Source organism: Poecilia mexicana, unplaced genomic scaffold, assembly GCF_051168715.1.
Source record: "Poecilia mexicana isolate PSO_F unplaced genomic scaffold, ASM5116871v1 scaffold_5, whole genome shotgun sequence".
Taxonomy (NCBI): Eukaryota; Metazoa; Chordata; class Actinopteri; order Cyprinodontiformes; family Poeciliidae; genus Poecilia; species Poecilia mexicana.
In genome coordinates, this window is record NW_028263374.1 from 14,262,362 (window position 1) to 14,290,110 (window position 27,749).

Here is a 27,749-nt window from a genome sequence, read left to right on the forward strand (position 1 = left end):
TCCTCTTACTGAAGAGGAAAGACTCAGATTATTTAAAACATTAGGTAATAAAGTAAAATATAATAAACATGGATAGAGAAACACAGCTAGAGGAGTTGAGGAGCATAAAAGAAGTGAAAGCATCTGACTTTTACATACATACGTTTTAAACGAATCTATTCACACTCATCGTTTGCATATATTTTTTGTTTCCTTAAATTTTATTACATTTTCTGTCTCTACATTTAGCTAGTAAAAATGTATCTGATCATTTGAGCCACAAAAAAGAGCAAACTTAAAAGTTTTACTACATATAGCACTAGATTTACCGTAAATTTTACTGCTCACACTGTAAAACTTTCTGTTTTTATTATTGTACTGTGGGTTTAAGTTACACTGGAATTACATAAAAAAAACACAATAAATTACAAAAATTATAACCTATATGTATGATAACCTAAAATATGTTCAGCAGCTGCAGGTTGTGCATTAATGTTCAGACGAATATCTAGATAAGTGGTTAAGGATGAGTCGTATTCATTGCAGGGTTTGATGAATATATCTGTAGATACAATCAAGTCACAGTCAGTCGCTGCAGCATCTTTGCTGTGAAAGTGGAGGAGGTGATTGCAAATGTGTTAATGACATTCTGTGAGTGTGACGCCGGCGCAACAACGAGTGTCTGTGGTAATAGGTGCGATCCGGGGACGTCCTCGGTGTACATTTTGCTCCGTTTGGGTCGGGTCACTGTGGATAATCATGAGACTGATGGAGACAAGAACCGGAAGGGGAAGGCGTGTGAGCGATCTCACACCATGGATGTTGTCCCTGTGTCAAGAGTGATGACAAGAACATGACATAATGTATCGTGCTTCTGTAAGGGTTATTTTCACATTTCCATTACTCATCCACTTGCATAAAAGGCGACACATCAGAGTTTTTCCTGATTTATACTTGAGATATTTAATTGTTTTAGGTGTTCAGTAAGTCAAAAAACAAAACAAAAAAAAACATGTGGAATTCAGATTTCCACAGAATTAAGTACAAAAAAACAATTATTGTTGCTTAGTTTACTTTATTCACCACAGTGAATACTGTAATGTTTGATTTCTATAATGTTTGATTTACTGTTTCGAACATGATAGGGCATGTAAAACAGAGTTAGTCGGTAACAATACAGCAGTAGGCCTTGCTAGACTTTGTATTTCACAGCTTCCCTATCTCAAGATTTGCCCTCAGTTTCTGCATCAGCCATGATGTTTATTCAAGTTGAAGAACCAGCAGCATGCCGGAGCCACATGCCTCCAGGAAACCAATAGTGAAGCTAGTTTGTAGGCTTTTTTTTTTTCTGTATCATTAATGGTGGAGGTAAACAGTTATATGGAGATATTTGGCATAGTTGCAAACAGAGAAACATAAAAAAAGAATGTTAAATTTTGATAAGCCAAACATTTGCAAAAAATGTAACTGAAAATATATTTTATGATCATTCCGCAATATAAAAAAAATCTAACAAAATGTAACATGAAGTTAAATTTAGCAATATAAATAAGATACTTGAATACCAACAAACAACAAGTTTGTGGATCTATTTATAAGTTTGCACAACAGGTCAATGCTGAACTTGCTGTTGCCTTCTTGTGGCATGGAGCAAGGGTCGGCTTGCAGTGGTTTCTTAGAACAGCTGACTTTGATTTATGGCTACAGAAACGTACATGTGTGGCAATTAAAATTGTGCAGGCTCTCTGCAAGAGTTAGAGCCATAGGGTAATTATTCAATGTACAACTCTTCACAAACATGCATGCCATAAAGTAAGACATCAGGACATTTTGTTTAAAAAGACTTGCTTTGTATCAGGACCTGTGTACTGTTATCCTACTTCAATAAAGTTTGATACTGAATTTTTGTCAAGGTTGAAGAAAATTGTAGCAATTTGTATCCCTGGCAACTTGGTACACATTATGTAATGAATCATTGCTACAACCAGTCCAAAATCCTGCAGAGCACATGAGAAACACACTACCGTCTGACCAGAGGGGATTTTTGTTTTAGATGGTGTACTCAGCACTGAATAAATTTCAAACCAACCGATCATTTAAAACTTTGTATTTTTTCACATTTCTGCATTAATTCCTAAACAAAAATGACTATATATTCCATCCATCCATCCATCCATCCATCCATCCATCCATCCATCCATCCATCCATCCATCCATCCATCCAAAAATCCATCTGTATTTTTGTACCAGTGCACCCATTATAACTGCTGATGTGTTTCAGCAACTGTTCAACATCAAACTCAAAAGAGAAGAAATTATTCTGGTAAGACAGCTGTGGCTGCAGTAAATTGCTACAAATGACAACAAACCTAAATTTAAATGTTTAATGTAATAATTAAAACATTTAAAATGAGTAGAACTATAATAAACACAGCAGGACGATAAGAAATGTTTGTACTTTAGTACCATTCACAGTAAATGATCAAATATCTCAATAAAAAAACTAAAAATCGAGTGCTAATGAACTGCTCCAAAGCTTTGAGTGTGAGATTAAGCTACTTTTAATTTGAGGCTTTGTTACACAGCTGGGATGCGGTTCTACATTAGTTGAAAGGTTTACTGCCAAATACTACTGAGCCTGGAAATAGGAATTAAGCAGAACCAAAACTGGATATGAACATCCATCCAGTTTGCTGAAAATGTCAAAACAAAGCAACCATTTGCATTCATTTACAGTAATTATTCACTGTAAGAATCCCAAATCATGTCAACAAAACAACATACTAATTGATCCCTTCACTAATAGGGGCAAAAAGTCTGATGTTTCTCTTCAGTTCATCATTAGTTTAATGACGTGGCAGTTCAGCTTCAACAGGGCCTTCCATGGAAATATGGTGTGCTGATCAACACTGCATATAAATGGACCTTATCATCAGACAGAAGAAACATTGGTCACTGAAGTGTGACATGTACAAGGTCTGAACACATTACCCATCATGGCTTTGTGGAAGAGGAGTTTCCAACACTCCCCCCTGAAACCTTTCGGTGCTCTCTTTCTGTCACTTTCTGATGCCAAAGGAAACTGGACCCTGTGAGCTTTCCTGGCAGGAGGGGTTTTATTGGAATCCCTTTAAGGCCTGGGATCTAGGCCAATGGAGCAGGTCCTGCTCATCTGTCTTCACGAGTAAAAACTTTGTGCAAACTCTAAAAGCAAACTAATTGGGGGAGGGGAAAAATCCCCAAAGGTTGTACTGCAAGTCGTGGTGCGATCAGCTTCAAGCTTTTGACATAAAATGCTGTGTATTCTTTCCTGTAAATCTGCTGTGCATGTACTGGTTATTCAGCCTGTCTGAATCAATTTGTCCTGAGGAATAATCCCAGGGTTGCATAACCCTGGACCCCCAGGCCCACCGTTACAACCACCAGTGGTAAATCCCAGAGATCAAGAAACGGATCAGACAGAGTACACAAAAGGCCAATGGATAGAATGAATGAAACAGAAGAAGCAGGGGATGTAAAGCTGTTTCTGGCAGGCAACAAAAGGGCATCTGGTCTCTGCTCCGAGGACCCGGCATGGATGGGAGCTTTGAGACTGCAGACAAAGCTCGCTGCCAGTAAAGACAGTGGCTTTAGCTGTGGCAGCAAATGCCAACACAAACTCCCGATGAACAGCGTGACCATTTAACTTGTCTTGTAAGGAGCACTGGAGTGGCACCGCCTGTGCAAACAAGTCGGCTTAGGAGGTAATTATGTCAGCAGAAAGCACGCTGCTAACATAATGCAATGTATCAGATGAGAAGTTTTTTAAGCTTGCCACCTACACACCTCCCTAATGATCACATGGTTGGAAGAACAGCTGAAGCGATTTTAGTTGGACAGGAAGACAAGTAAATTAGAGTGTGCTAAAAGACAAGAACAGACAAATTTAGCCAAGGGAACATATGGAATTGAGACTGAATCCTCAGGGGGCTGAAGTCACTTTATTTCCACAGCTCTTTAACATATCTTCTGTCAGTATAGTCATTAAATGTCTACTGAGCACCGGAATAGAAACAGTTGCCTAAGAGTACTAAGATCTCAGCAAATAGAAATGTACTGTATGTTTGGGAAATACTTGCAAATTTCACGTAATGACTTGCCTTCCAGTACTGGTTATGAAACGGGCGACATGGCTCTTTGCTGAGGGCTTAGCTGTGTCTGAGCGTAGCAGGCATGCTCATAAAGCAAACAACCAAAAAAAGTCCCTCAGTTCCTCCCTGATCAAATGCATTGCTTTGTAACATGTCGGGTCTTTATACCAGGGTTCCTCATCCCAAGTCCTCGAGGACCGGGGTCCTGCCATTTCTAGATTTGTTTCTGGTCCCACACCAAATCAAATGGCTGCATTGCCTCCTCAGTAGTCAGTCCAGTCATGAAAAGTCCTGCTAATGACTTCGTGATTTGACTCAGATGTGTTGAAGCAGAGACACATCAAAAACTTGCAGGCCACTTGCCCGAGAGGACTGGATTTGAAGATAACTACTTTAGATATTTGAAAAGCAAAGTGAGTGACCAGTCTCCTCTGTAAAGAAGGTTTTCCCTTTCACAGGAAATGAAAGGTGTATCATTTTCATCATGTGAACGCCTCAACTGCATGAAAGAGCTTCAAAAAATAATTCTGAAAATCACATTGTATGTAATTAATTAGCATCTTATTGCATGAAATATGTATTTAATTACCTGGTAATCAGCATTAATTCTGAAGTCATCCTATTCTCTAGTCTGGCCATTGCCTTTCTGTGCAATTCCACTTGATTCTCATCTCCCTCCAGTGCCCCGTCTGGGATTTCTCCCATGAAGCTTGATTTGTTTGGCCGAATTTCAACCAAGATCATTAGCGAACAGAAGGAAAAGTTGTGAACGATGATGTTGATCTTGTGTGATGTTTTATAATTGTAGTTTGCCTGTAGTTTTAGCGTTGGCAGCGGAGGAATTGAACTAAGCTGTTCAATCTGTGTTGGCCACGCCTCCAAATATCGAATTAACATTAACAATCACCTTCTTAGGTTCGGCAATTCTGTCTTGGTAGTGGAAGATGGCTGTATACAATTTTTGGTAAGCTTCATAGCGTCGAACTGTCGCATTACATGTGTCAGGGCCAAATGTGAGTGATTGGGTATTGAAACTTCAGCAGAGTCCACACCTCCTGTAATCAATTGTTTTCCAACAGTCGAGGGTCCAGATCCTCTGTACAAGGCGACAGAGGACAAGGGGCTGGTTTTTACCTGGTACCTATCCTCCAGTTCTTACCTGTATTAAATGCCACTGACTGAACCTGTTATATGAATAAAAATAACCTGCCTGCATGTCAATCAGTCTTCACTCTCCACCATGTGCAAGAACCAAAAAGCTATCTAAGGACACCAGTGAAGTGTTAGAAAGTGGAAGAAGGTGAAGATGATGTCAATCTCCCTTGAACTACTACAAGATCTTATGTCATGAGAGGACCTGGTCAATTACCTAACAAGAACTGGGACCACAGTCTCAAAAAAGACAAGGCATTCGCTACTCCAGTCTGAATTAAAATCCTGAAGCCACCGAATGTCCAGGCCCGTCTGAAGTTTGCCAATGACCATCTGAGAAGGCACTGGAGAAGGCTGAGTGGTCAGATGAGACCAGAACAGAACAGGACGTTCTAGTATGAACTCCACTTGCTGTATTTGGCAGAAGAAGGATAAGTACATGCCTATAACCCCATCCAAACCTTGACGTATCAGCATGGAAACATCATGCGTTGATGTGCTTTCCTGCAAAGGACGCAGGACAGTTGCATTGTATTGAGGAGAGTATGGATGGAAAAATCTGTGGAGGAAACTGAAAGTCTGAAAAATATTCATATGAAGGAGAATCACTGCTGAAATGTGTGTAAGCCTGATCAAGAACCAATGTTTGACCTGTGTAATTGGGAGTATATATTTCATTCAATAGAATCCAAATTAAATATTTTAAAATCACTCAATGTGATTTACAGATGATTTTAGGCAAACAATAACAACAACAGGCGCTGCCACTTGTACATCTTGTTCTGTTCGTGCAAAAGCAAAACCATGTTGGGGAGGCAAACGACTACCTGCCTGTCTCCTCTGCCGTGTTAATGGTGACAGATCAGGCAGGAAAGCTCCTCAGAGTGATCCTGACGCAACAGCTGAGAAGCTCAGACTTGATATAAGAGGGGTTAGGCCGGAGCTGCTAAAGTGGTGGTGTTGCTGACACACCAGCTGCATCAGATACTGAGAACAAAAGTTGAAAACAAAGTGTTCATTTGCGAGCAAAGTAGATAATTGAAAGGACGAAATGTGCAGAATGGAGAACGGTCACAAGGTCTACGATTCTTTGCAAAGTTAATCACACCCTCTGAACTGTTTTTACAACTAAAATCTGAAAAGTGTGACCTATGTTTCTGTTTAGCCCCATTTAATTTGATGGCCCTAAATAACAGAAGTGCACAAGTAAGTTTTATCGGCTCGTTCATATAGATCTGCAACACAACAAATTTATCAGATCTAAGATTTTGGAACAAAAGGACATTCAAATATTTGGGAAGAGCAAAAAAATAAATAAAATCCTCATGAAATAAACTGCATAATCCTTTCTTCATCCAATAAGAACGTTTGCATGCAAAGAGGCCTGCAGAGAACAGCTCCAGCTCCCTTTTACGTAAGTAAGGGGTCAAAGTGAAATGTCAAACATCCTGCCTCGGGCTCCAGCTTTGGTCACAGCAAATCCCTGAGGACTCTTCATGCGTCTTCTTCATATTCTTTTAATAGGGACAAATGGATGAAAATCCATCGGAATGAGTGAATGTGCACCTTTGCATGATCGTCTTTGTTCATTGTCAAGTGTCAGCCGAGCAAAGCTGCAGCAGGATGCAGATGAACCGTCACATGCAGCAAACGTAAGCACAAGTAGGGTCAAAGTCACTGCAGTCTTGTGCTGCACAGAGATCAGTTTGCTTACATAAGTCCGGGGAAACATCGGATATGGCCCACTGGCAGCAAATTAAGAGGAAAAGACCACTGATCGTTTCCAGGCCCATCTGAAGAAAAAACAACGTAACCAAGTCACTGTATCTATATTTTGAGAAAGATATTTGAAATTATTTTTGGAGAGTCTTATGTAAAACTGCTTTAGCAGAAATATGAAACATCTAAATGACTTGCGTTGTTCTGTGATTCTGTTACTTTATTTCATTGCAAACAGTATGAACCCTTGATACAGTTTTCTTTCCTTTTTTTTTACATTGCAACCACAAATGTTGTATCTTACTGAGTGCAGGGTTTCCCACAGTGCATTAAAAGCCTGGCGGGCCACCAGGCTTCACTTGTGCCCACACCAGCCTTAGCGTTTTTTATTTATTTTAGTTTTTTTTTTAAATTATTACCTTTTTTTAAAAGACTTTACAGTTGGTGTTTAGGGATTAATCTTCCAGTCTTCCAATAGTGCATAAGTATCAAGTGATATTTTCAAATTTCTGTCAACTGTAAACATTTTTTAACTCAAAAACACGACTTGGTGCTGGATGAATGACTGCCCTAGCGCCCCCAGCTCCAGGCTTAGCAAGTTTTCTGGGGGAAACCCTGGAGTGTGCATGTAATAGAACAGGAAAAACTAATCAGATTTGCAGTGAACACTTTTTACAAGGTGAGAAAATTAACAATATACTTTTTGTAAGTAAGTTTATTAAGACAAAATCAAATATTGCATTATGGAGAAGGTGCATGTCTAATCATTTGAGAAAATAACCTCCCATCATATCGCCTGGCATGAGCAAAAAAACTGGTTAGCATCTAGATTTTTGTATGCTTTCATGGCTGCTCCAGTGCAAGGGAGCATGCACTTCATTTACTCATCTTAACCTCTTCTCCTTGTGTTCTGATACTTGGGTACGTAGTAATATAACACCAGGGGAACCTGTGTGTGTGGCTCAGCCAACTCCACTCTGGAGACAATCGATATGTATGTCTGTCAGGGAGAGAAAGGACAGAATGAGCTCAGGGACATAATTATAATGACCCAGTAGATTCTTTTTGAGCTTCCCAATAGAATTTGATGGAAAAAAAAAAAGAAAGTGTAAAATGATCTCAACACGTGAGGTTGAGTTGACCCAGGGGCGACAATCTTCCTGCTAATTGGGGCAGCTCTGCTGTTAACTCGTGATCTTAGCTGTGATCTTATTTCATGGGGAACTCATCAGACCTGTCACTGTCAAAATATATGAGCAAATTTAATGGAGCACACACTAACCCAGCTGGAAACGATGTGCTACCAGCTTCAAGCCAAAACTAAAACATTACAACGCAATCTCCTTTACGCTTTCAGCAAAGTTGAAAAACAGTCTTACTTCAGTAATACACTTCAAAAAAACATTAATATTAACAGTGTACTTTCTTTAGACTTTTATATGACATATTTCGGTATCCTTGGCTCATGGATGGATAAATGGATGAATACTAAGATTACTAAATTCATATTGCTAAAATAAAGGTTTCAACATGCTGAAGTTTGTATGTTTAAATTCTATTTAAATGTTCAATTCGATATACTTTTTATCTTCCCTGGGCAAAGATTTGTTTTAAAGTTTACAACTGAATCAGCTTTGATTGCAAATATCTCGCAGCAAACAATATAGAAAATAGAACCTCTAATTTCATAGAACTTATTTTGCTGCTAAATATGTTTTTTACCTGTTGATTATAATTCCTAAAACATGACTGTACGCATTTAAAAACAAACAGGTAGATGAGGGGAATAAAAGATGTGACACAGAGACCCATTTGTTTTTGCTCCCCTTTAAGATGGGAAACATAAGAGACTTAAGGCTAACGTGCTTATATGCTTTATAAATTGTCTGCTAATTTTTATTTTTTTTTTAAGTAAAATGCAATTTTTTCTTTTCAGTTTGCTGAATTGCTCACACTGGATTAGCTGTTTTTGATTTAATAAATGTTTGCATTTGGCACATAATTTCTGTAAATGTTTTTAGGGGTTTGAAACCCTGAATAAGAAAAGTCTTATACAGCAAAGTAAAATAAAGATCTTAATAAACGCTCCTCCATCTGCTAAGCTTCCTCCTGCTTTTGGTTCACACACAGATAAATGTTTACAACTGGACTTGTCACAAATATGGCTGGAGGAATACTTATGTTCATCTCATAATCGTGCAGTCAGGCTGATGACAAAAGGAGGTAAAAAGAGTGTAGAATCATGCTACTGCAATAAAGATACAATAATTATTTATGCTTTTGAAACATTTTTACCATCCCGCCAACATTTATACACGTTGCTGCATGCACAGGTGCCGGACACATAAATAATGCTGATGTATTGTCTCATTTGTAACCAATACAGTTTAATGTTGATGTGTTTTTTTTTTACTGTCTCCAGGAGGCCAGACTTCTTGGCGAACACAGCCAAACATAAGTGCATTCTCAGCCCTCTTCTTGATTTTTCTTTTTTTTTTTCTTTTTTCTACTTCTGCCTTCGAGATCTGTGTAAACAGCCGGTGGGTCTGGTGACATGAAATTAGTTACGTAAACATACACGGACAGGAGGATGATTGGTAGGCGTGCAGAAATGTGGCTGCTGCACCCAGTGTTTATGAAATCTCAGATCTGCTGAAGCGACATTCCCGCTTTGCTTAATCCACATGGCAAAGACAGCGGTGAAGGCTCTCTCATTACCACAGGTGTTTAAATAAATGACTCCGTGAATCATCAGACTAGGAACATTGTCGGGCTGCGGCTAAAAGAGCCTCCCCTTCATCAGACGACCTAACGAACTAATAACCATTTATCTTGGAGCCAGCAAATGAAACTCAGCACTCTCAAGGCTTTAAATGTAATTTAGTTTTTTGCTGGAGTCAGTGCTGAGTAAGAAGATGTGCACTTGCGCCATGGCAACACTGTTTCTTGCTAAGCTGAGTAACAGGACACAGCTACAACAGGAACACGTTGATCCAGGGGTCAATCCTTGCTGCTTTATTGCAGGCCCCTCTTAACGTAAAGAAGACCCTGTTTTTGGAGCATCCGCCCCGTGGATTGCGTTACGCCGCTGTGCAAAGTGCGAAACGGTCAAACGCTTACAAGACGAGAGCGGCACCAGTTGTGTCAAAGTCGTACCTCGTGACGCAGCAGCTTTCAGGAAACCTGCTTTCAACATGTTATATTAGTTCAGGATGAAACGCCAAAGGGCAACATGATTCATATATTTTTATCCTGTCAACGACTTCCTTTAAATTCAGTTTGTGTGTTACTCTGTGGCACAAGCTGCCTCTGTTCCCACTGATTGGCTTCTTTTCGTCGAGTGAACCGAGGCTCTTCAGAGGGACAAGCCGAGATCTGAAAAGAGGAAGCACAACAGGGAGGAGGCTTGCTAAATACAGGAAGTGAGACTATTCTAAGTGTCTGCACCAGACAAAGCTCTCATCCTGTCCCCTGTGCGCTCAGAACATGCAGCAAATTCACTATAACATCAAAAAGTTGTCCCTGTTCACTCAGAAAAGCATATTTTTGAATTTGGACTGAACACCGAGTTCATAAGTCCAAATGTGAACCATCAATCAGTATAGCCCAAAAAGTCAGTGGAGCTTAAGTGAGTTAAGTTCAACAGTTTTAGGGGTTAGTGCATCAGCCAACACAGCACAAGGTGAGTCAACTTAACAAGGAGCAACCTTCAGCCTACTGGAGCTGTATTTGCACTTTCATATTCTGCTATAGTGGCATCCCATCTATCTGATCAGAGTATTTCCAGCCCTGCTATTCCACCTTTTAGTTTAAGAAGTTTCAGTTTTGCCGGTCTGAGTTGCTTTCGGGCGCTCTCCACCTGCAGAGCCTGCAGCAAAGCAGAACCTCTGTATTGAAATGAAATTATAATAAAGGATCTGACATGCACTCACAAGCACAACTACATCGCATATATATCCAGAAAGGGTTTTCAACACAAGGGTGAATAGGCAAGAATTAACAACACCTGGATCGTCATCTGAGACTCTCACGGAGGTTTTTGTGTAAGACAGCTTAGATACAAAACTCAGGTGACGTGAGACGAGAGACCACACTGCGTGAGCTGATCCTGATGGTGACCACAAGACGTACAGCTTTTCATGATGGGTTGTTGCATAATACCTTGGTTTTATGTAGATGAAAAACTTGCCACCCTCTTTTTATGTTACTAAAAACACAGTAATCTTTGTTGCTTCTGTCAAACGATGCTCCCTTTCAGTCCCAATGCCTCGAAAGTCAAAGACAAGTAAAGACCAAGAAACTTGTGCTTAACAGTCTGGAAGATGGGAAACTTCATCCTGCACAGCAGCTGTGATTTGTTTATTTCGTATTTTATATGATTTGACCACGATTGCGTTTATTATATTTCTACAACTTGTAAAGCACTTAGTAAACAGTGGCATTAAAATTAACTTGACTTTGACTTTTAATTTATACCCAAATTTTGTACACGTATCTAACAGTTTTATTTCCATATACCAAACAATTAGTTTAATTATCAAGGCAGTCTGCTACTTTAAAAAGACTACTATGAAAAATATACATTTCTTTGAACTCATATGTAATTAATTTAAATTAATTTGTATAGAACGTTCTGAAGATTTTACATTATAGTCATCTTCAGTGATTAAGGTTCTGATGGGTTATTTAACCTCTTCTCTGTGTCATACCGACACTATTATTTCATTCGTGTAAATAAAACCATTTTGTGTCTGCTGAACTATCCACTCTCAATCAGTTCAATTTTATTAATATCCGGGAATTTTTTAAAAAATAAACAAAACTATTAAGGTAAAAATAACAACAACAAAAAAACCCCTCAGTTTTCTGGTAAATTTATTTGTCTTTCATTTACTGACGATTTATATGAGACCATGTTCCCATAGTTTTTGGTACTAATGGTTGTCTTTGTCACTTCGTAGTGGTATAATTTTGGTCGGTAAGTGACTGACATTTTTGACAGTAATGACCTCTAATGAAATGTAATTATTTTTACTGCATTGTTAAAGTGTGTTCTTGCACCTCTAACACTTTGGTGCCACATAAAATTATGCAACGGCATGCACAAGTCCTTAAGCATTTGTTTTTTTTGGGCATGATGTTTTTATGCTATTAAGTTCATATCATATAGCTCTCCATATACATCAAACTGAATAAACCAGAGACATGTGGAGTTTTTTTGTTTTTTTTTGTGGGTGCCAACACTAACGACAGCAACTGGGAAAACTAAAATAATAACGCCACCTCCGAAATGATCCTGCCAGCAGTCCTGTCCGGTCAACAACTAGAAGTGTTTGGAGAACTCTATTAAACTAAAAATAAGACAAAGAAGTCCCTGAACTGTTGAGAGGATGAAATCGTATATCAAAGACAGATGGTAATAAGGCATAGGTTCCCAAATGCTGGTAACAGATCAGAACATAGCACTGTTTCAAACTTTATTGAAATATGCTTCCAGGCTTATATTACACTCATACTGTTGAAAATTGATATCAAATACTTGCATTTAGTTTTCAAATTGTAATACATTTCTTCAATTTTTGTAAGTTGGTTGGAATGAACGTGAAAGAAAATCCTGAACATTTGACTGTAAATAGAGAGAAGCACACTGCCTTACGCCAAAAAGACAAGTTCAAGCCAGTCTTCTCTTTCCCACTTTGTTGCCAATGAAAGGGAGCACACACACACACTCTCTCTTTCACACACACACACACACACACGCATGCACACACACAAAGTAAACCTATCGTGTCTTGATCAGAAGACACTGGGTTCAGTCCTCCAAGGAAAAGGTGTGTAGAAATAAACTGGAGAGTTGAGTCATCAAAAAATAACTATGACAGATACAGAACCACTCTGGAAAACATGCAGACAATAAAAGCAAAGTGAATCATTAAACTGCACAAAGGTCAAAATATGTGTATTAACAGAAGGAAAAAGGAGACGTGTGCAAATCATGCAAACCCAACACGCTCTGAGCGATGCAGAGTCAGGTTGCCTCTGATAGTAAATAATACTGATGGCATGTTATGCAACGCAGCGTGGTTTTGTTGATTAAATTAGAATCATTTCGTTTTTAGCAAAAAAAAAACATTTTTGAGACACTTTTACACAAAATTAAATTGGTTCTTAAAACAACTCTGAAGCAGATATCAGAAATGCAACCAAAGATTTACTGAATATTGAAATAGTGAAATGCTATTTATTATTTTTAAAGGATGTCAAATAAAAGTCACTGTGGCCACTGGATGACCTATTAGTTTTGAACACAAGGGCTTATGGGGAGGCAAATTTATACTATCAACAAAAGAGTGAAAGAACAACTCAGGATGAGGATTTGTTATTGTCGTTCAAACTGAAAAACACATACAGCCACTGAGAGTTTACAGAGGCTGAGCTGAAAAACTGAGAGCAGGAGGAATAACAGATAAAAATCCACAAAATTGAATAATGCAGCTTGGATAGGTGTGCAGGTGCATTACAGTGACCGGGGGAAATAGTTGCTGTAGTTAAACTGTCTGCTTTTTCCACAGTATACATAACAGCAAATGTACAGCTGTTAAGCTACACAACTTGGCCGCTAAAAGCCGTGTAACTAAAATAAATCGTGGGTTGTTGCAGTTTCCTTCATATATTTCTCAAAGTTTTCTGATGACAATCATTTAACAATGCATGCAGATTGAAGAGGAAGTTTGGAACTTATCACTTAAATTACTCTATTTTTAGCTTTTCAAAACTAAAATTTTGGTGGCATTCAGATAGAGGTTCTTCGTTCTTCTCATGTTCTGAGGAAGTTCTTTCGAACATGGCCGACTATATAGGAGATAGAAACACAGAGGTTGTGCAGTTCTGATTTTTCTCTACGTAATCAGTTTTCTTTAACGCCATAATGGCTAAACTCAACTACAGCAAAAGTTTTCAAAACGCTATTCTAATTAAACAGTCTTTCGTGTCATTCAAACTTTTTAACTAACTGTTGGTTTTTAGCACCAAACATCTTCTTAACTCAATCGCACACATGCAGACGAGGAAAGGGAAGATAATATTATTTAATTTAGACAGTAGCAACACTTTTTCATTTGGTTCAGACACAGGGAAGACATTGGTTACAGCTAAGCCTTTCATGATAAAAATGTTTGCTGAACGTTAAATCATCTCAGACGTTATTGTGATAAATGATAATATTGTTGTTTTGAGACTATTTTCAAGTAATATAAGGGTGATGGCATAATAATGCAAAAACGCATTTTCAGATATCAATGAGCTTTAAATTCTAATTAACATTTGACACTGGAAGTGGAAGAAACTTTAAATATCCAAAAATAAAAATAAATAAATAAACAAAACAACAGAAACAATAAATAAAATTAATTATCATGTCTCTGCAGTGGTGGGAAGTAACGAAGTACAAGTACTTCGTTACTGTACTTAAGTACTGTTTTCGTGTATCTGTACTTTACTTAAGTAGATTTAATAATGGATACTTTCTACTTTTACTCCACTACATTTTACAGTAAGTATCTGTACTTTCTACTTCACTACATTTCTACAGAACCGTCGCGTTACTCGTTACATCCACGTCGCATTGAGCTTTTTGTCCGTTAAAATGTGACGTTCAGGGACTTAAGGTGGCGCCGTAAAATCCAAGCAATGACTTACTGTCTGTTGTCACCCATCGCCTCCACCTTTACTCGCACGCGGAGCTCCAGACATGCGCAGTGGTGGATATCCGTCTAATCGTTAGTAATATAATAACGCTGCATAAACCATGAGATATGGTGACATGTAAAACCAGCAGCCCTTCGCTTTCACAGACGGTGGGGACTTCGTGCAACTTTTAGCGTTGCACGAAGGAAAGCTTAAAAGGTAAGATCTGTGGACGTGATGCTAGCAAAGCTAGCTGTACTGACTGAGACACATGCTGCATCTGCGATGAAAAAAAAAGTTGTCACTCATGCCATTGTGTGTTGACTGAGGTGTCGCATATATGGGACAACGCTGTGACCAAAGTGGAATATAGTAATATGACATTCAGGAACGATCCGATTCTTCTGGACGGATCTTTACTAAGTCCTAAGGACTGAAGCCTCACTGAGAGCCATTCTTTGTTCTTGTGTACACTGCAGTAGCTAACACATACACACGTTTATTTAATCGCCGAATAAGTAAAAGTTGAATGAACACAGAGCATGCTCATTGATTGATTTCGTCTCCTGTCATGGTGGCAAACATGGCAGTGGGAGGGAGGGTGAGAACAGTCACGGTGCTCCTTCTGCTTGGTTTCTTGTTGCGCCTTGGACAGTGTTCATAGTTGAACGTTATTTACCGTTAATTGCGATGTTTCAGTTGTGGTTTCTGACATGGGCAATATGGGCAACCGTCCAGGGTGTTATTTTTCTAGGGATAGCAGGAGACCTCTGCGGATTGTAGCACAGCAATGAAAGCAAAACAGAATGAAATGAGTTTTAATTGATACTGGTTAAATAAATTTCAGCTCTAAGTATTTAACATCTAGGTGTTTTTATGGGAATGTGGATCTTTCAGATCAATCTGAGAACCAATTTTGATAAACTTAATTTTATTGTGTCATGTAGCGCAGGGCACTGGTCTTGGTCTCGGGTTCGGTGGTCTTGACTACAACTCTGCTACGTGGCTCCTTGGTTGCATGTTCTCCCTCACCCACCTTCTTTCCATCCCCTGTCACTAATGAAGTTCATGCTATGTTAGGACAAGAGACGAGATGTTTCCATCCCTGAAATTATGATTCATAGAATCACATATCTAAGTATAAACTGTTACAGATAAACACAATAAGAACATGTTTAATCTGTGGCATTGTTCATTAAAATGGCGCATTTCTTATGTATTAAAATTAAATATGATCAGTTCACTTAATGATATTAGCGATTAGGTTATGTATTCAGCAAGTACTTTTACTTTTAATACTTAAGTATTTTTAAAAGCCAGTACTTTTTTACTTTTACTTAAGTAAAATGTTAATGTGGTACTTTGACTTTTACTTGAGTACATTTTTGACTGTGTATTTGTACTTTTACTTAAGTAAATTTTTTGAGTACTTTCTCCACCACTGTGTCTCTGTAGACAAAATTGTCCTCCAGAAAAAGCGATAGTTGAGAATTTTATCATCCAGTTTTTGGTAAACAGAAACAGAAAAGAGAAAAACAATAAAACATGCAAATGAAAATGATTGAGCTTGTTTTAATTTATCATGTGATTAATTGATTTGTTGTTTATTGTTAAAGGTCTAGTTGCAGCTAAAGCTAATTATCATGACTAAACCTGTAGCAGGAAATGTTAAGACAGCCGTTGCTGACTTTGCACAATAAACATTTAAGCAGATGGTTTGTACTGATAAAGGCCACATAAAATGTACAACCCACAGAAAAGGAAAGCATTTCTGTACCTGGTGAACTTTATGCTCACAAACAACAGCACTCAAGTAGTAGTGTGTCCTGTTTATTTAAGTTTGGCTTGTTTCTTTACCAAGATTTCAACTCTGTCATTATCCTGGGGCAAAATGTGTTTTTCACAAGTAAATGTTTCCATAGAGCTCTGAAATATCATCTTTCCTTTTTCTGAGTTTCCAACGCACTGCCACACATCCATTCCTAATATTTCCAATGAAAAAGTAATTTTTAAAATTCAAGGACACAGTCTGGTTCAGACTCTGCTCCAGATTATCCACACATTACCCATATTCTGCTTTTAAGAGGCGAATATCTACCAATAAAATTTTGTGAAAAGAGGAAAACAACGGTCAGGCTGATTATGATTAATTTAGTTTTTATATTTAGAAGCTTTATGGTTCTAAAATATTAATGTATTCCTTTTAATCAAGTTACCTGAAACAGTTTGTATTGTCTTCTTGCTTAAAACCACAACAACAGCAAAATGTAAAAATAACATAGAGTTTCTTTTGCGTGTTTAAGAAGAAGCATTATTTAATAACTGTTATCACAGTCGTTTCTTCAGTACATGTGCAAAAAGCTGAAAACTTTCTCTCTTATCAAGAGCTAGAACAAGAACAAGATAATGTCAATCTCTAAATTTTGGAATAATGTTTGAAACTTTTTCATACCCACGTTCTTTAAGTTAAACAGATTAACTTGTATACAGCAAGCGCTGTGCTCTCTGCCTTGAATTTTCGGTTTTGTTTATTGTTGTTATAACTATGGTGCTGTTAGCTTTTACTATGCCAAATTCCTCCATATTAAAAGCGGAAATGTCTCCCCAAATATTTCATAGGAGCTCCACGAATTTCTTGTTCCTTTTAACGAAAACGCTGTTGTTGATTGATTTATTGAACTACACTGCCCCCCGGTGGAAGTTCTGCAAATTAGTTTCATTTTATTGTAAAAGAGCCAACATTTCTCCACAGGAATTACTTACAAACCAAACCAGTGGTACAGAAACAAATTATAAAGAGAGAGAAAGAAAGAGAGAAGCTGGACACTATCCTTTTTTACTCATTTTCAAATACTTTTTGTTTATTTGTTTCTGGCAGATATTCACCAGGAATATTATAATAACATTTAAGATAATCATTGCGCTTTATTACTACAGTGTTTGAGGTAAAGCACATTAAGCATTTGGGAATCAGTAACTCACAAAATGTATTGTCCCCGTTGTACTGCCGAAACCCGGGATCGAACCAGGGACCTTTAGATCTTCAGTCTAACGCTCTCCCAACTGAGCTATTTCGGCCGCACGTTCTGCAAAGGGCAGAGCTGGTGTGATTATCCTATAAGCCCAATAAGTGGTGACGAGTTTTGGATTTAGGTTGTTGATAAAACAGTTGCCACAGGCGAGGCCCAAAGAATATAACATTCAAGTTATCTGCTACGCAATAGTAAATGTGGTAAATAAGGCAAAGGTAGATACGACAGAGTTTAAACGGAATTCTGCTTGAAGGGCTTTGGGACACAAGATGGCGCCACACCGCTATCGAGAAAAACATAAAGTAAAAGTCTGGTGTTTTAAAGTCATATTTTTTTACTAGCAAACTGTCAATAGATGGCCCCGCATTACAAGTCATGGTCCCAGATACCATTGGGCCTAGTAGAGTCCAGGCATTGAATAAACTACACACTATTAGACAGGTAGCCATGATGTTACCAGATCAGTGACCAACACTATTTTGTACTACAGTAAGCAATCAATTTTTACATTGACTACATTTCATGTCAACACTGAAATAGCAATAAGTAAAATCAGTTCTTTAAGAGATTTAAAAAAATATATATATGACTATTATCATTTAAATTAATAAAACTGAGTAGTTATTCCTGTTCTGAAACCTTCTGGTTAGTTTTTTGTATTCCCTACTAATAGCTCAGACAATGTCTGAAAATGGCAGCAGCCTTTAGTTTCCATGTACCGCTGACTTCCAGTGCATATTCTTGAAAGACACCCAAATATGCAGATGTTTTTACAAAAAAAAAAATCAACAATGTGTTTGTTGGAAAACAGTGAAGCTTGATAATATTAGCATTCTGGGCTTGCCGTTTGCCTCTTTTATTTTTTCTGACTGCGTTCTGCAGTGATGCAGTGCTGTCCCTTTATTAGTCATATGATGTCTCTGTGCCAGCTTCTATGCCTCTCTTCTCTTCTCTCTTTTCCCTGGTAATCTCCCCTCCATATTGCCTCATTCTCTCGCTCACATTTTTGTTCCTCTTGTCATTCCCCTCCCCATCCCCTCCAAGGTGACTTTCCTTCCTTCACAGACACTGCAGCTGTTCCTCACTTTTTGTTCTGGAAGGCCCGAGTGCGGATAAGAGATGAGAGAGATGCAGACCGGCAGCATAAAGAGAGGGAGGGCCACTGGAAGAGAATCAGAGAGTGAAAGATGAGGGGTGGCTGATGAGATTATCAAGCAAGTTGGAAGGATCGACAGTTTTGACCAGATGCACAAATCAGTAAGACAGAGAGCAATCAATTACATGCACACATGCATCACCAGATTTGTCAGGATCAAAAGCTGCCTCCACAGATGCTTACCTTACTAGCATGTTTCATCTTCATTAGCAGTGGTGATTAGTACAGTTGTCACACAAAAGTGAAGGTTCTCTGCCATCATCACTAAAATATCGCACGTATCTGGGACGGAGTTTCTAAATTTAGAGATCAGAAGAAATGGGGGTAAAGATAGAAAATGTTTAAAAAAAAAAAAAAGCAAGTGTTGGCTGAAAAAGGAGAGGATTTAAACCATATGCTCTAGAGAATAAGCTTTGGTTCAAACTGTAATTATAATTAACCCCAGTTGCACATTTCAGCTGCTGTTTTGTCAAAAACTCTTAACCATAATGAGAGTGACATGATTATTGTTCTTCAGTCATTCATTTATGGATTATGCAGTCAGCTCTTAATGTTTTTATACACAAACAAAAGCTGACCTTTATAAATGTGTTTTCTTAAATTATCTGCCTCTAAGCCTTGCATGCTAGGAAAATGACCCCCAGTTTGTTAAGGTTAGAAATATTTAACATTTTTCTTATTTGTTATGTTTGAGAACATCTGCTTATTTTTTTTTACACATTCTAATACTAAACTATCATGACAATGCTAAATCTGTATATGTGCTGCTAATAAAAAAAAAAGTTATATATATGAATAATTATTCTGTTGACTGAAGATTAAATAAATTAAGAGCCTCAAATAAAATCATAACAGCAAATCTTGAGGGGAACATCTTTGACTCCATCATGTCATGTTTCAGAAGGGACGGGTATCGTCATTGCAGGTCATTTTGCCTGTTTGTCATTCTGTAGTTTTGGATGTTTCATACCTAACTTTTTCAGGTAGGAAATCTCATAGTCTTCTAGAGGATGTTTCCTACATGTCAATACTTCTCAACCAGGAAGATGCTTTGTACCTATTTTGACAGGTAGTAATTTAAAGCCATTTTCTATTCTCGACCCATTGTCTACAGTAAAGAAAAGTGCTTATGCAACTCCATTAAATAAAACTGCAATAGGGTGTAATGGAAAGTTTATGGACAATAGCGTATAATTAAATTCAATAATATATGTAATTTGAGGAATTTTCATGACAATCTATCTGCATAATAGAATAAAATACTTTGCTAGAAAGTTTTGAATAACTCTAATCCCACAGGTTCTTTATTAAGTTGACCTGCAGGCAAGTCAGTTTCTTTATAACTAAACTTCCAAACCTTTGTTCTCACGGACCTTGCTTTGTGTGCTGGTTGGGAAATCCCCAAACTGTTCCCTCAAAGTTGGGAGCATGAAGTTGCCACAGAATGTCAGACAGGTAAGTTTTATTCTTTAGGGAACTGTTACTGTAAACCCAGAGTGGCACATTGGATACTCAGATGGATTATGACTTTCCATGACAGTGAACATTTCTCTGCTGCTTTAGATTTGTGCTTTACATCGCTGCATCTGACTCTTTGTATCCAACTCTTTGCATAGTGCCTGGTGATGTCACTGAGTTGAACTGAGGGTCACATGAGGTTTGGAGATTTGCAACCTTTGAGTCTGCAGAAAGTTAAAGATCCTTTGCCACTAAATGCCTCTGCATCCGGTGACTGTGCTCTGTGTTATAATACTTCTAAGAATTGACCGTGAAATATTTAATAGTGAGGGAATTTCATGCCTGGACTTATTGCACAGCTGGCATCCACCACGGTGTCCCTGAACTCCAGAGAGCAACTTATTCTTTCCCAATTGTTTATAGAAACAGTATTCATGACAAGATTCTGGATGTTTTTAAGTGGGTGGCCATGAAAGTGACTGTTGGAGTGGTTGTAGGTCAGCATGCAGAGGGGTTGTCTGTTGTCAGATGTTGGGTGAGTATTGGCAGACTAGCTTAAGACGATAAAAAGACGACACCAATTTAAATAGCTATTATAACCGAGGTTATAATAGGGAAATCATCAACATGCTGAACTTTGAAGACAGAAAATCTTTGTGTTTTAAATGCACAGGTTTGACAACAGGACCTAAAGTGAAACTTTTAGAAACAAAATGTGAATCAATGTCTGTTGTAAACCCAAACATTTCAAAATGATCTTTCAACCATGGACAGCTCAACAACAACAACAGTTTAATCTGTGTTGCTGCTGCTGAGTGTTAAAACCAAATATGCTCATTGTGGAAATCAAAGATGCATGAATTACAGGCTTCTAATCACATGTTCACTGTCCAAGAAGCACATGGTGCACTGCCTCCTACAGGCCAGGCAGGAACACTACATCGTTTCCTGTGATATTTGCAAGTTCATCTGCTAGCAGAGCTTTTGTTTTCCATTATTGTATAAATGCATTTCTGTAAAGAAAAAAAAAAAATATATATTGCAGTTAAATTTCACTGTGCAACTTTACAAATGGCACCCTACAGTGAGCTGCAGCTCTGATATGGACGTTAAACATACAACGATGGACACAGTAAACTGAGATAGACCTTTTTAATACAGATTTAGTTATTTTCTATACAATAGCACATATTATAAATCTTTTACAATACTAATATTTCTCTATACACATGTCATAAATGTAAATTACAGTGTACACACATACATTATTAACACAACTACACGTACATATTTCTTCTTTGCAGCTCTCCTGCTCATTAAGAGTTTTTCACAACGACTGATTTTCTGTCCGGCAGATGATCGTGATCAAAGGAAAAGGGATTTCTGACTAAAACACAAAACAAACACTTAAGTATTTACATCCCTGAAAAATGTACATGGATACACAAGAGTTATTGTCTTCCTGTTTGGCTCACAAGTAGTGTAAAAAGGGTGAGGTGGAAGGAGAATAAAGCCCAAAGCCATAGGAGCCCTCCAAGTCTTCAGTTCATACAAAGTTTCAAGTGAACTCTATCTACTTGGTGACAAAAACCGCAACCTACTCTAACACTCATATCACAACAGCTGACTGAGGGCTGCTTGCTGTTATCTTGTTTTTTTTTTTTTGTCAAGCCAGTTTGAAATGATACACAAAGCCCTGAGGAGATAGAGAGACTATATTGTGTGACGTGTTCAGGTCTTAGTCCAGAGGCTGTTTCTGTTTGTCATCATTTAAAATGCTCCCTCAAAGCTGCCGTCCAGAGCAACTAAGGGATAACATGAGGAGACGTCCCATTGTTAGAGGTCATTGGTTTGGTTCCTCGTCTTTATGCTGTTAATCTGCACTGGCTTCACAGACAGTTTTAATGAAATATTTCACAAAGTATTGCCCTTTAAATCCTTCTTTGAAACTGTAGTGATGGTGTTAAGATGGTGTTACAGTGAATTTTCATATACATATAGTTACAAAAACGCCCCACATATTTATTTATATACGTTTAATATTCAGCAACCTCCTCTTTGAAAAAAGAAGACAAAAAAGTCCCCTTCCTTTTGTCCTTTTCTAACAACTGTATAACGTATAGAAAAAAGAAAACAAAGCATTCTCTTTGTTCACACCCTTGGTGGTGGTTGGGGCCGAGGGGTCATTGCTTTACATGTGTTTTATTGCACATATTCATTGGCTAAAACACAGATATGTCTTCATTTACCCAGTCTTTACAAATGTGCAAACATACTGACACAATCACACAACCCTCCTTCATCAAAATCATTAAAACTCATCTGGAAAAATAAAATAAAATAGAAACATGCCTTTCAACTATATTTTGTACACATTTTTCTAAAAAGTGCTGCAAACCTACAATTAAACTAGAATCTGATTGTTTTTTTTTTCTTCATTTCTTTCCTTTGTTTTTGCTTTTTCCTGGTAATTTTTATCAGAGTATGTAAACTTTATGTTTCTACGCTTTTAATCATTTACACCCAGACATAACATTATGACCAGGACGGGTACCCTGATAGGTATATACAGCTTTTGTATCAGAACGAACAAAAGCTTCTTGATCTGTTTGAATCACACAGCCATGGCGAAGCCTTTTGAATGTTCTCTTCTCTTCATCATTTTCTTCTGCAGATTTTATTTCACTGGTGGTCATTATTGACAATAATCAGACAGAATATGAACAGAGGGAGAAGACATGCTGCAAAGGTGTCAAAGTCTGGAGTCAAAACGCTGGTGAAGCAGCAAGCCATGGTCCACTTTGGATACATACAGCAAACAACATCGCTTATAAGGGATGCTCTGGCCCCTTCATTTACCAATTGCAATTTAGTCCTCTTTAAATTCACTCAAAACCTTATGCTTTCCAATTTTGTCTCCATATGCCTGGAAAGTTCACAATTCCCCTTCCTTCAAGACGGGACAGGAATTGAAATCTTGGTTACAAATGGGTCTTGAAATGGACAAAGTCATTGTCTACAATCTTATGAATTCAAAAAGCAGTAAAAAAAAAAAAGGGAAAAAAAACACAAAAAGTTTTGTCTGATTTAAGGTCAGGCAGTGAGGAAGAATGGATATTTGTCTTTTCATACAGGCTACGTAAATGTCTGCCAGAATTAGTAGGTACCGCAACGAGGAGATGATCAGAGTAATTAGCTTCATCTGGTCATAATGTTATCCCTGACTGGTGCAGTACTTTGTTATACTTTCTGCACTCGATGCAAATACTTTCATTCTGTGTTGATAACATTGTTGTAAACATACAGCTGGACATTCAGCACCATGACAATATACAAATAACTCAATTAAGGCATGAAAATAATGAAAACAAAAATAAAGGTTTTTCAGAAGTATTAATGTCACTGAGAACATGTGTGCAGGTAGATACTTGTGTGCTTTCACAGATAGTGACTATATTATGTGCGTTAAGTGCGTGTGTGTGTTAAACTGTGCATATGTACATGCACATGCAGGTAAAAGTGCACGGAGGAGCAATGCTGATTTGTTTGTCTTTGCAGATATTTAACCCTTACTTTACATGAAGGGATCACACTAGCAATCGGAGTAGTCATGTCAAGGTTTGTTATAATGTTTGCCTACTGGCAGTGGTGGACTTGTAAGGGCTTATATAAGGAGAGCGAAAAGATGGCTCTCGTAAAAGCTTGAGGCTCTCCTCTTTCCACATCTGCCGAACACTGGAGGACAAAGTGTTTGTTCTGATCCTTGTAAACTATATGCTGCTCATTTGTCCTCACACCCACTCACAAATGTACAAGCAATCCATCTCCATCAGCTTAGTAAGGTCCATGTAGTTGTCTAAACTCAAACAGCACTCTCAGACATGCAACTGCTCTTCGAAGAGGAGCCTCATTCTCTGACTGCCTCCGTGAGGCATCTATCAGTGCCATCACTAGCCTCCACTCGTGACTTGCGACCTTTTCTCTGGCCTCCTCCCTCGACCCAAGAGTTATGAATCACAGTCCCACCGCTGGGAGCTGGGTCTACTTGCAGAAGCGAAACTACCCTTTTCTTTACGCGTGTTTTGAGGGCACGCCTCAGTTTCTGCCTGGTGAAAGCGTAAAGCAGAGGGTGAAAGATGGTCGTCCCGTAAGCCATGGCCAAAAAGCACAGACGCAGCTCAACCAGGCTGTCACTGGGGCCCATGCAAAGGATCAGAACGTTGACTGCAGACAGAGGGGCCCAGCAACCCATGAAGGTTGATATGATGATTAGGGACATCTTCAGGACGCGACGCTGACGTTCTCGTCTGTCCCTGTGCCTGCGTACTGCCCTTCTCAAAGCGATGATAGCCGAAACTGAGGCCTGTACACCCATGGATGAGGCGGGCAGAGGTGTGGTGGCATGGGTTCGAGTTGACGCCGAAGGGGGAGTAGGAGAAGCCGGGGTCGCCGGGGTGGTCGCAATAGGGGTGGTTGCAGCGGTGCTCACAGTAGTTATTGTGGCCCCACTATCTGACATCCCCGGAGGCATGGAAGACAATGGTGGAGGTGATGTTGGAGTAGGGGTAGCAGAGGGGATGAGTGGAGGGTGACTGAGGTTTTGATTTTGGTTAGAAGACACTGTTTCTGTTGGCAGGCTGAGTTCCTTCTTCTTCTGCCTCCTGCAGCGTATCCTGCAGGTGGAGTCCTTTGACCGTGTGTTCCTCATCATGTGGGAGCCGATGCGGATGTTGAGGGCCTGCAGAATCCTGGAGTAGGTGAAAAGCATGACTGCCACAGCTATGAAGAAGCAGGGTACTTGGAGTAACAAGTGATAATACATTGCCATACCCGTGTAATACCCCTGCCCTCCAACACATAGCAGTGTCCTGTTTTGCCATACTGGTGGCAGGTGGTGTGGAGGAGAGGAGGGCGGAGTAGTGGGTAATAAAGAAGGAGGGATAGAAGAAAAGATGGGAGTATGCCCAGTGTTGAGTTCTGAGTCATTGCTCTGCCTTTCGAGCTCCTCGTCCTCAGTATCCTCAGTCGATGAAGAGAAGAAGTCCCCTTCAAGGAAGGGTAGGAAGAAAACAGCCAGAGAGACGGCCCACACTGCTGTCAGGAGTAACGCAGCACGCCTAGGGGTCAACAGGCGACTGGCTGGACGCACTGAGATGTCGTATCTGTCCAAACTGATCACCAACACGTTGACTGCTGTAGCAACACTCGTAAATGTGACACAAGCTTCATGGAAGCAGCAAAGTGTGGCCAGGCTGCTGAGTCCACTTTCATTTGCCGGTACCAGGATCACAGCGACCGTCAGCGGCAAGCAGAGCACGCAGACCAGAATGTCCAGCACATGGAGGTTGACCGTCACGAGGTTGCTGACTGAATCCACCAGGTTGGACTGAGCACAGTAGAGGACAAGCACTGTCAAGTTGCTGCTGAAGCCCAACACGAGTTCCAGTACGAGGACAGTGGTCAACGACACCTGGAAACCGACGGGATAGGGTGTGTTCCAGCCTTCCTCCACGCCCACCTCTCCCCCTCCATCCAGCAGGCCTACCCCCTGACCATCGCTGGTCTCCAGGAGGTCACGATAGCCTTCGGTCTCCATTGACACCACAGCGGCCCTTCATGCATAGCAACAGCAGCCGCCAAACCTGACCATGGTCTGTGTTTCCTTTCGCTCTGGCTCAGATGAGACAGCGTTGGAGATAATAACCAGATCTGAGGTTGTAGCTGCAAAACAAAACAGAGAAGATACACAGAAAGGAAGTTAGCAAGGGACAGAAAATGATCCAGCAGCCCTTCATGTTTATTTTTAAAAATAACACTGTTACAAGTGCAAGTCAAACATGTCGTGATTTACAAGTTGACACGTGGAGTGCGATTGTGATGCTGGGGCTCTTTTGAATTCATGCAGCTGAAGTTATTGTGCATGTCCCATGATCTCTTACAGGGCTGCTGTTGCTACAGAGGTTCTGGAGCAAGATGTAGCTTACATGCAGGCCTCAGCGCGTTTTGTTGTGCATTGATGGCAAAGTCCCTACTAGTTTGTATTTCAACAAACCCCAATGCTCATTTTTCTCTTAATTCACATACCACAGTGGATTCTGCTGCAAAACCCTTTCTGTAGAGAGTGAGTGGGTGGATGCTTGACTCATTCTTGCACAGCATACATTATGTGGGTCAGAAACTATACATGCAGGCTAAAGCTTTGTCAAATATCCTGGATTCAAGCCGCTTATCCGTAGTGCTGACAGGTCAGTGACATAGTACATGTTAACTATGGCTGCTTGTTCTCACAGCTCCGACAACAGAGCCTGTGACAATAGCTATTGCTTCGTAGCTCTGGTAAGCACATCCCCCAGCTACTGTCAGTATCCGGCACTATAAACAGAAGAGGCAGGGACATTTTTGGACTGTCAGGGAGAGGGTGCATTTTTTATCCACACAGAAGATCCAGCAAAGGACTGCAGCAGCTAATAGTTCACACATGGAGACGCAATGAAGACAAATGGATCAATGATCCACAGACAGTACCACATAAACAATGCTATCAGAAACAGACTTGCTTGACTGCCGTGCCCCCTCCACAAATCCCTTTTATTCTTTTCTTATACATCTATTTTATGTCTTCCCACTCTGTTCTCGCTCCAGTTTAATGACTGACACAGGTTGTTACGCTTAGTGTAAGCTTTGTTCAACACTGAAGAGATAACAATAATCTACCCTGTAGATGTGAGATATTAAACCACACAGATCCTTTAAGGTGTTTTTCCAGACCATGAACCTCAATCTCCCCTGCACTGATTGTCATGTGTGTTTCGACTGCCAGTGCTGTTCATGTGAATTAGCATCAGATGATGTTGAGTGGATTGCCTTTCTCGCTTCTCCCATTTCAATTTCATCGGCTATTCCAACCGAGGTGAACTTTATATTTATCGCAACTATTCACTTAATTGTTATCTAGAAACCTCACCAAACATGAATATTCCCTTTATAAATTAAGTAAGAATACGTGAAGTGAAATAATTCATCCTAAAAACTAAAGGAGAGGGAGCTGCTGCAGAGAAGATCTTTGTATTTTATATTTGTTTCAAGCAGCATTGTTGGGTTTAGACTACTAAATGGACAATAACCTTCATCAACGATGAGAGGAAAAGGGACTTAATCAAATGAATCAATGAAGGACCAATTCCTCTTGGCCAATTTTCATAACCTATTTCGAGTTTTGCCAGGCTCTACATAAAGATACAGCTGTGACAAGTTTTACATGTTATGGGTTGAGACTTTCTTCCTCACTGCATCAACGAGGTTCTTTAAAGCAAAATGAAATCCTTCCAAACTTGAAGAAACAATTCCAGACGACACTCCACAATGCATACACAGCAACAGTTTGACTCTTTTCTTTCAAACATTTGTAGGGGTTTAATATTATATCCTACCTTTAAC

The 27,749-nt window shown here is 39.3% G+C and overlaps 1 protein-coding gene and 1 non-coding gene across 2 annotated transcripts; both read right to left on the reverse strand.

Annotated features, from left to right (window-relative positions):
- Positions 1-17,671: 17,671 nt before the first annotated feature.
- Positions 17,672-17,744, reverse strand: trnaf-gaa (transfer RNA phenylalanine (anticodon GAA)). Its single transcript has one exon. It is a non-coding gene; the product is annotated as a tRNA-Phe (tRNA).
- A 3,708-nt stretch (positions 17,745-21,452) lies between these two features.
- On the reverse strand, positions 21,453-26,007 carry LOC106929785 (G protein-coupled receptor 22-like). Its single transcript, XM_015006917.2, has one exon. It carries the CDS (start codon positions 25,906-25,908, stop codon positions 24,220-24,222), a length of 1,689 nt encoding a protein of 562 aa, XP_014862403.1. The 5' UTR covers positions 25,909-26,007; the 3' UTR covers positions 21,453-24,219.
- Between the last annotated feature and the right edge of the window lie 1,742 nt (positions 26,008-27,749).

Coding starts and splice junctions, on each gene's coding strand:
- LOC106929785 (XM_015006917.2), bottom strand. CDS start 25,908: ATGGAGACCGAAGGCTATCGTGACCTCCTGGAGACCAGCGATGGTCAG.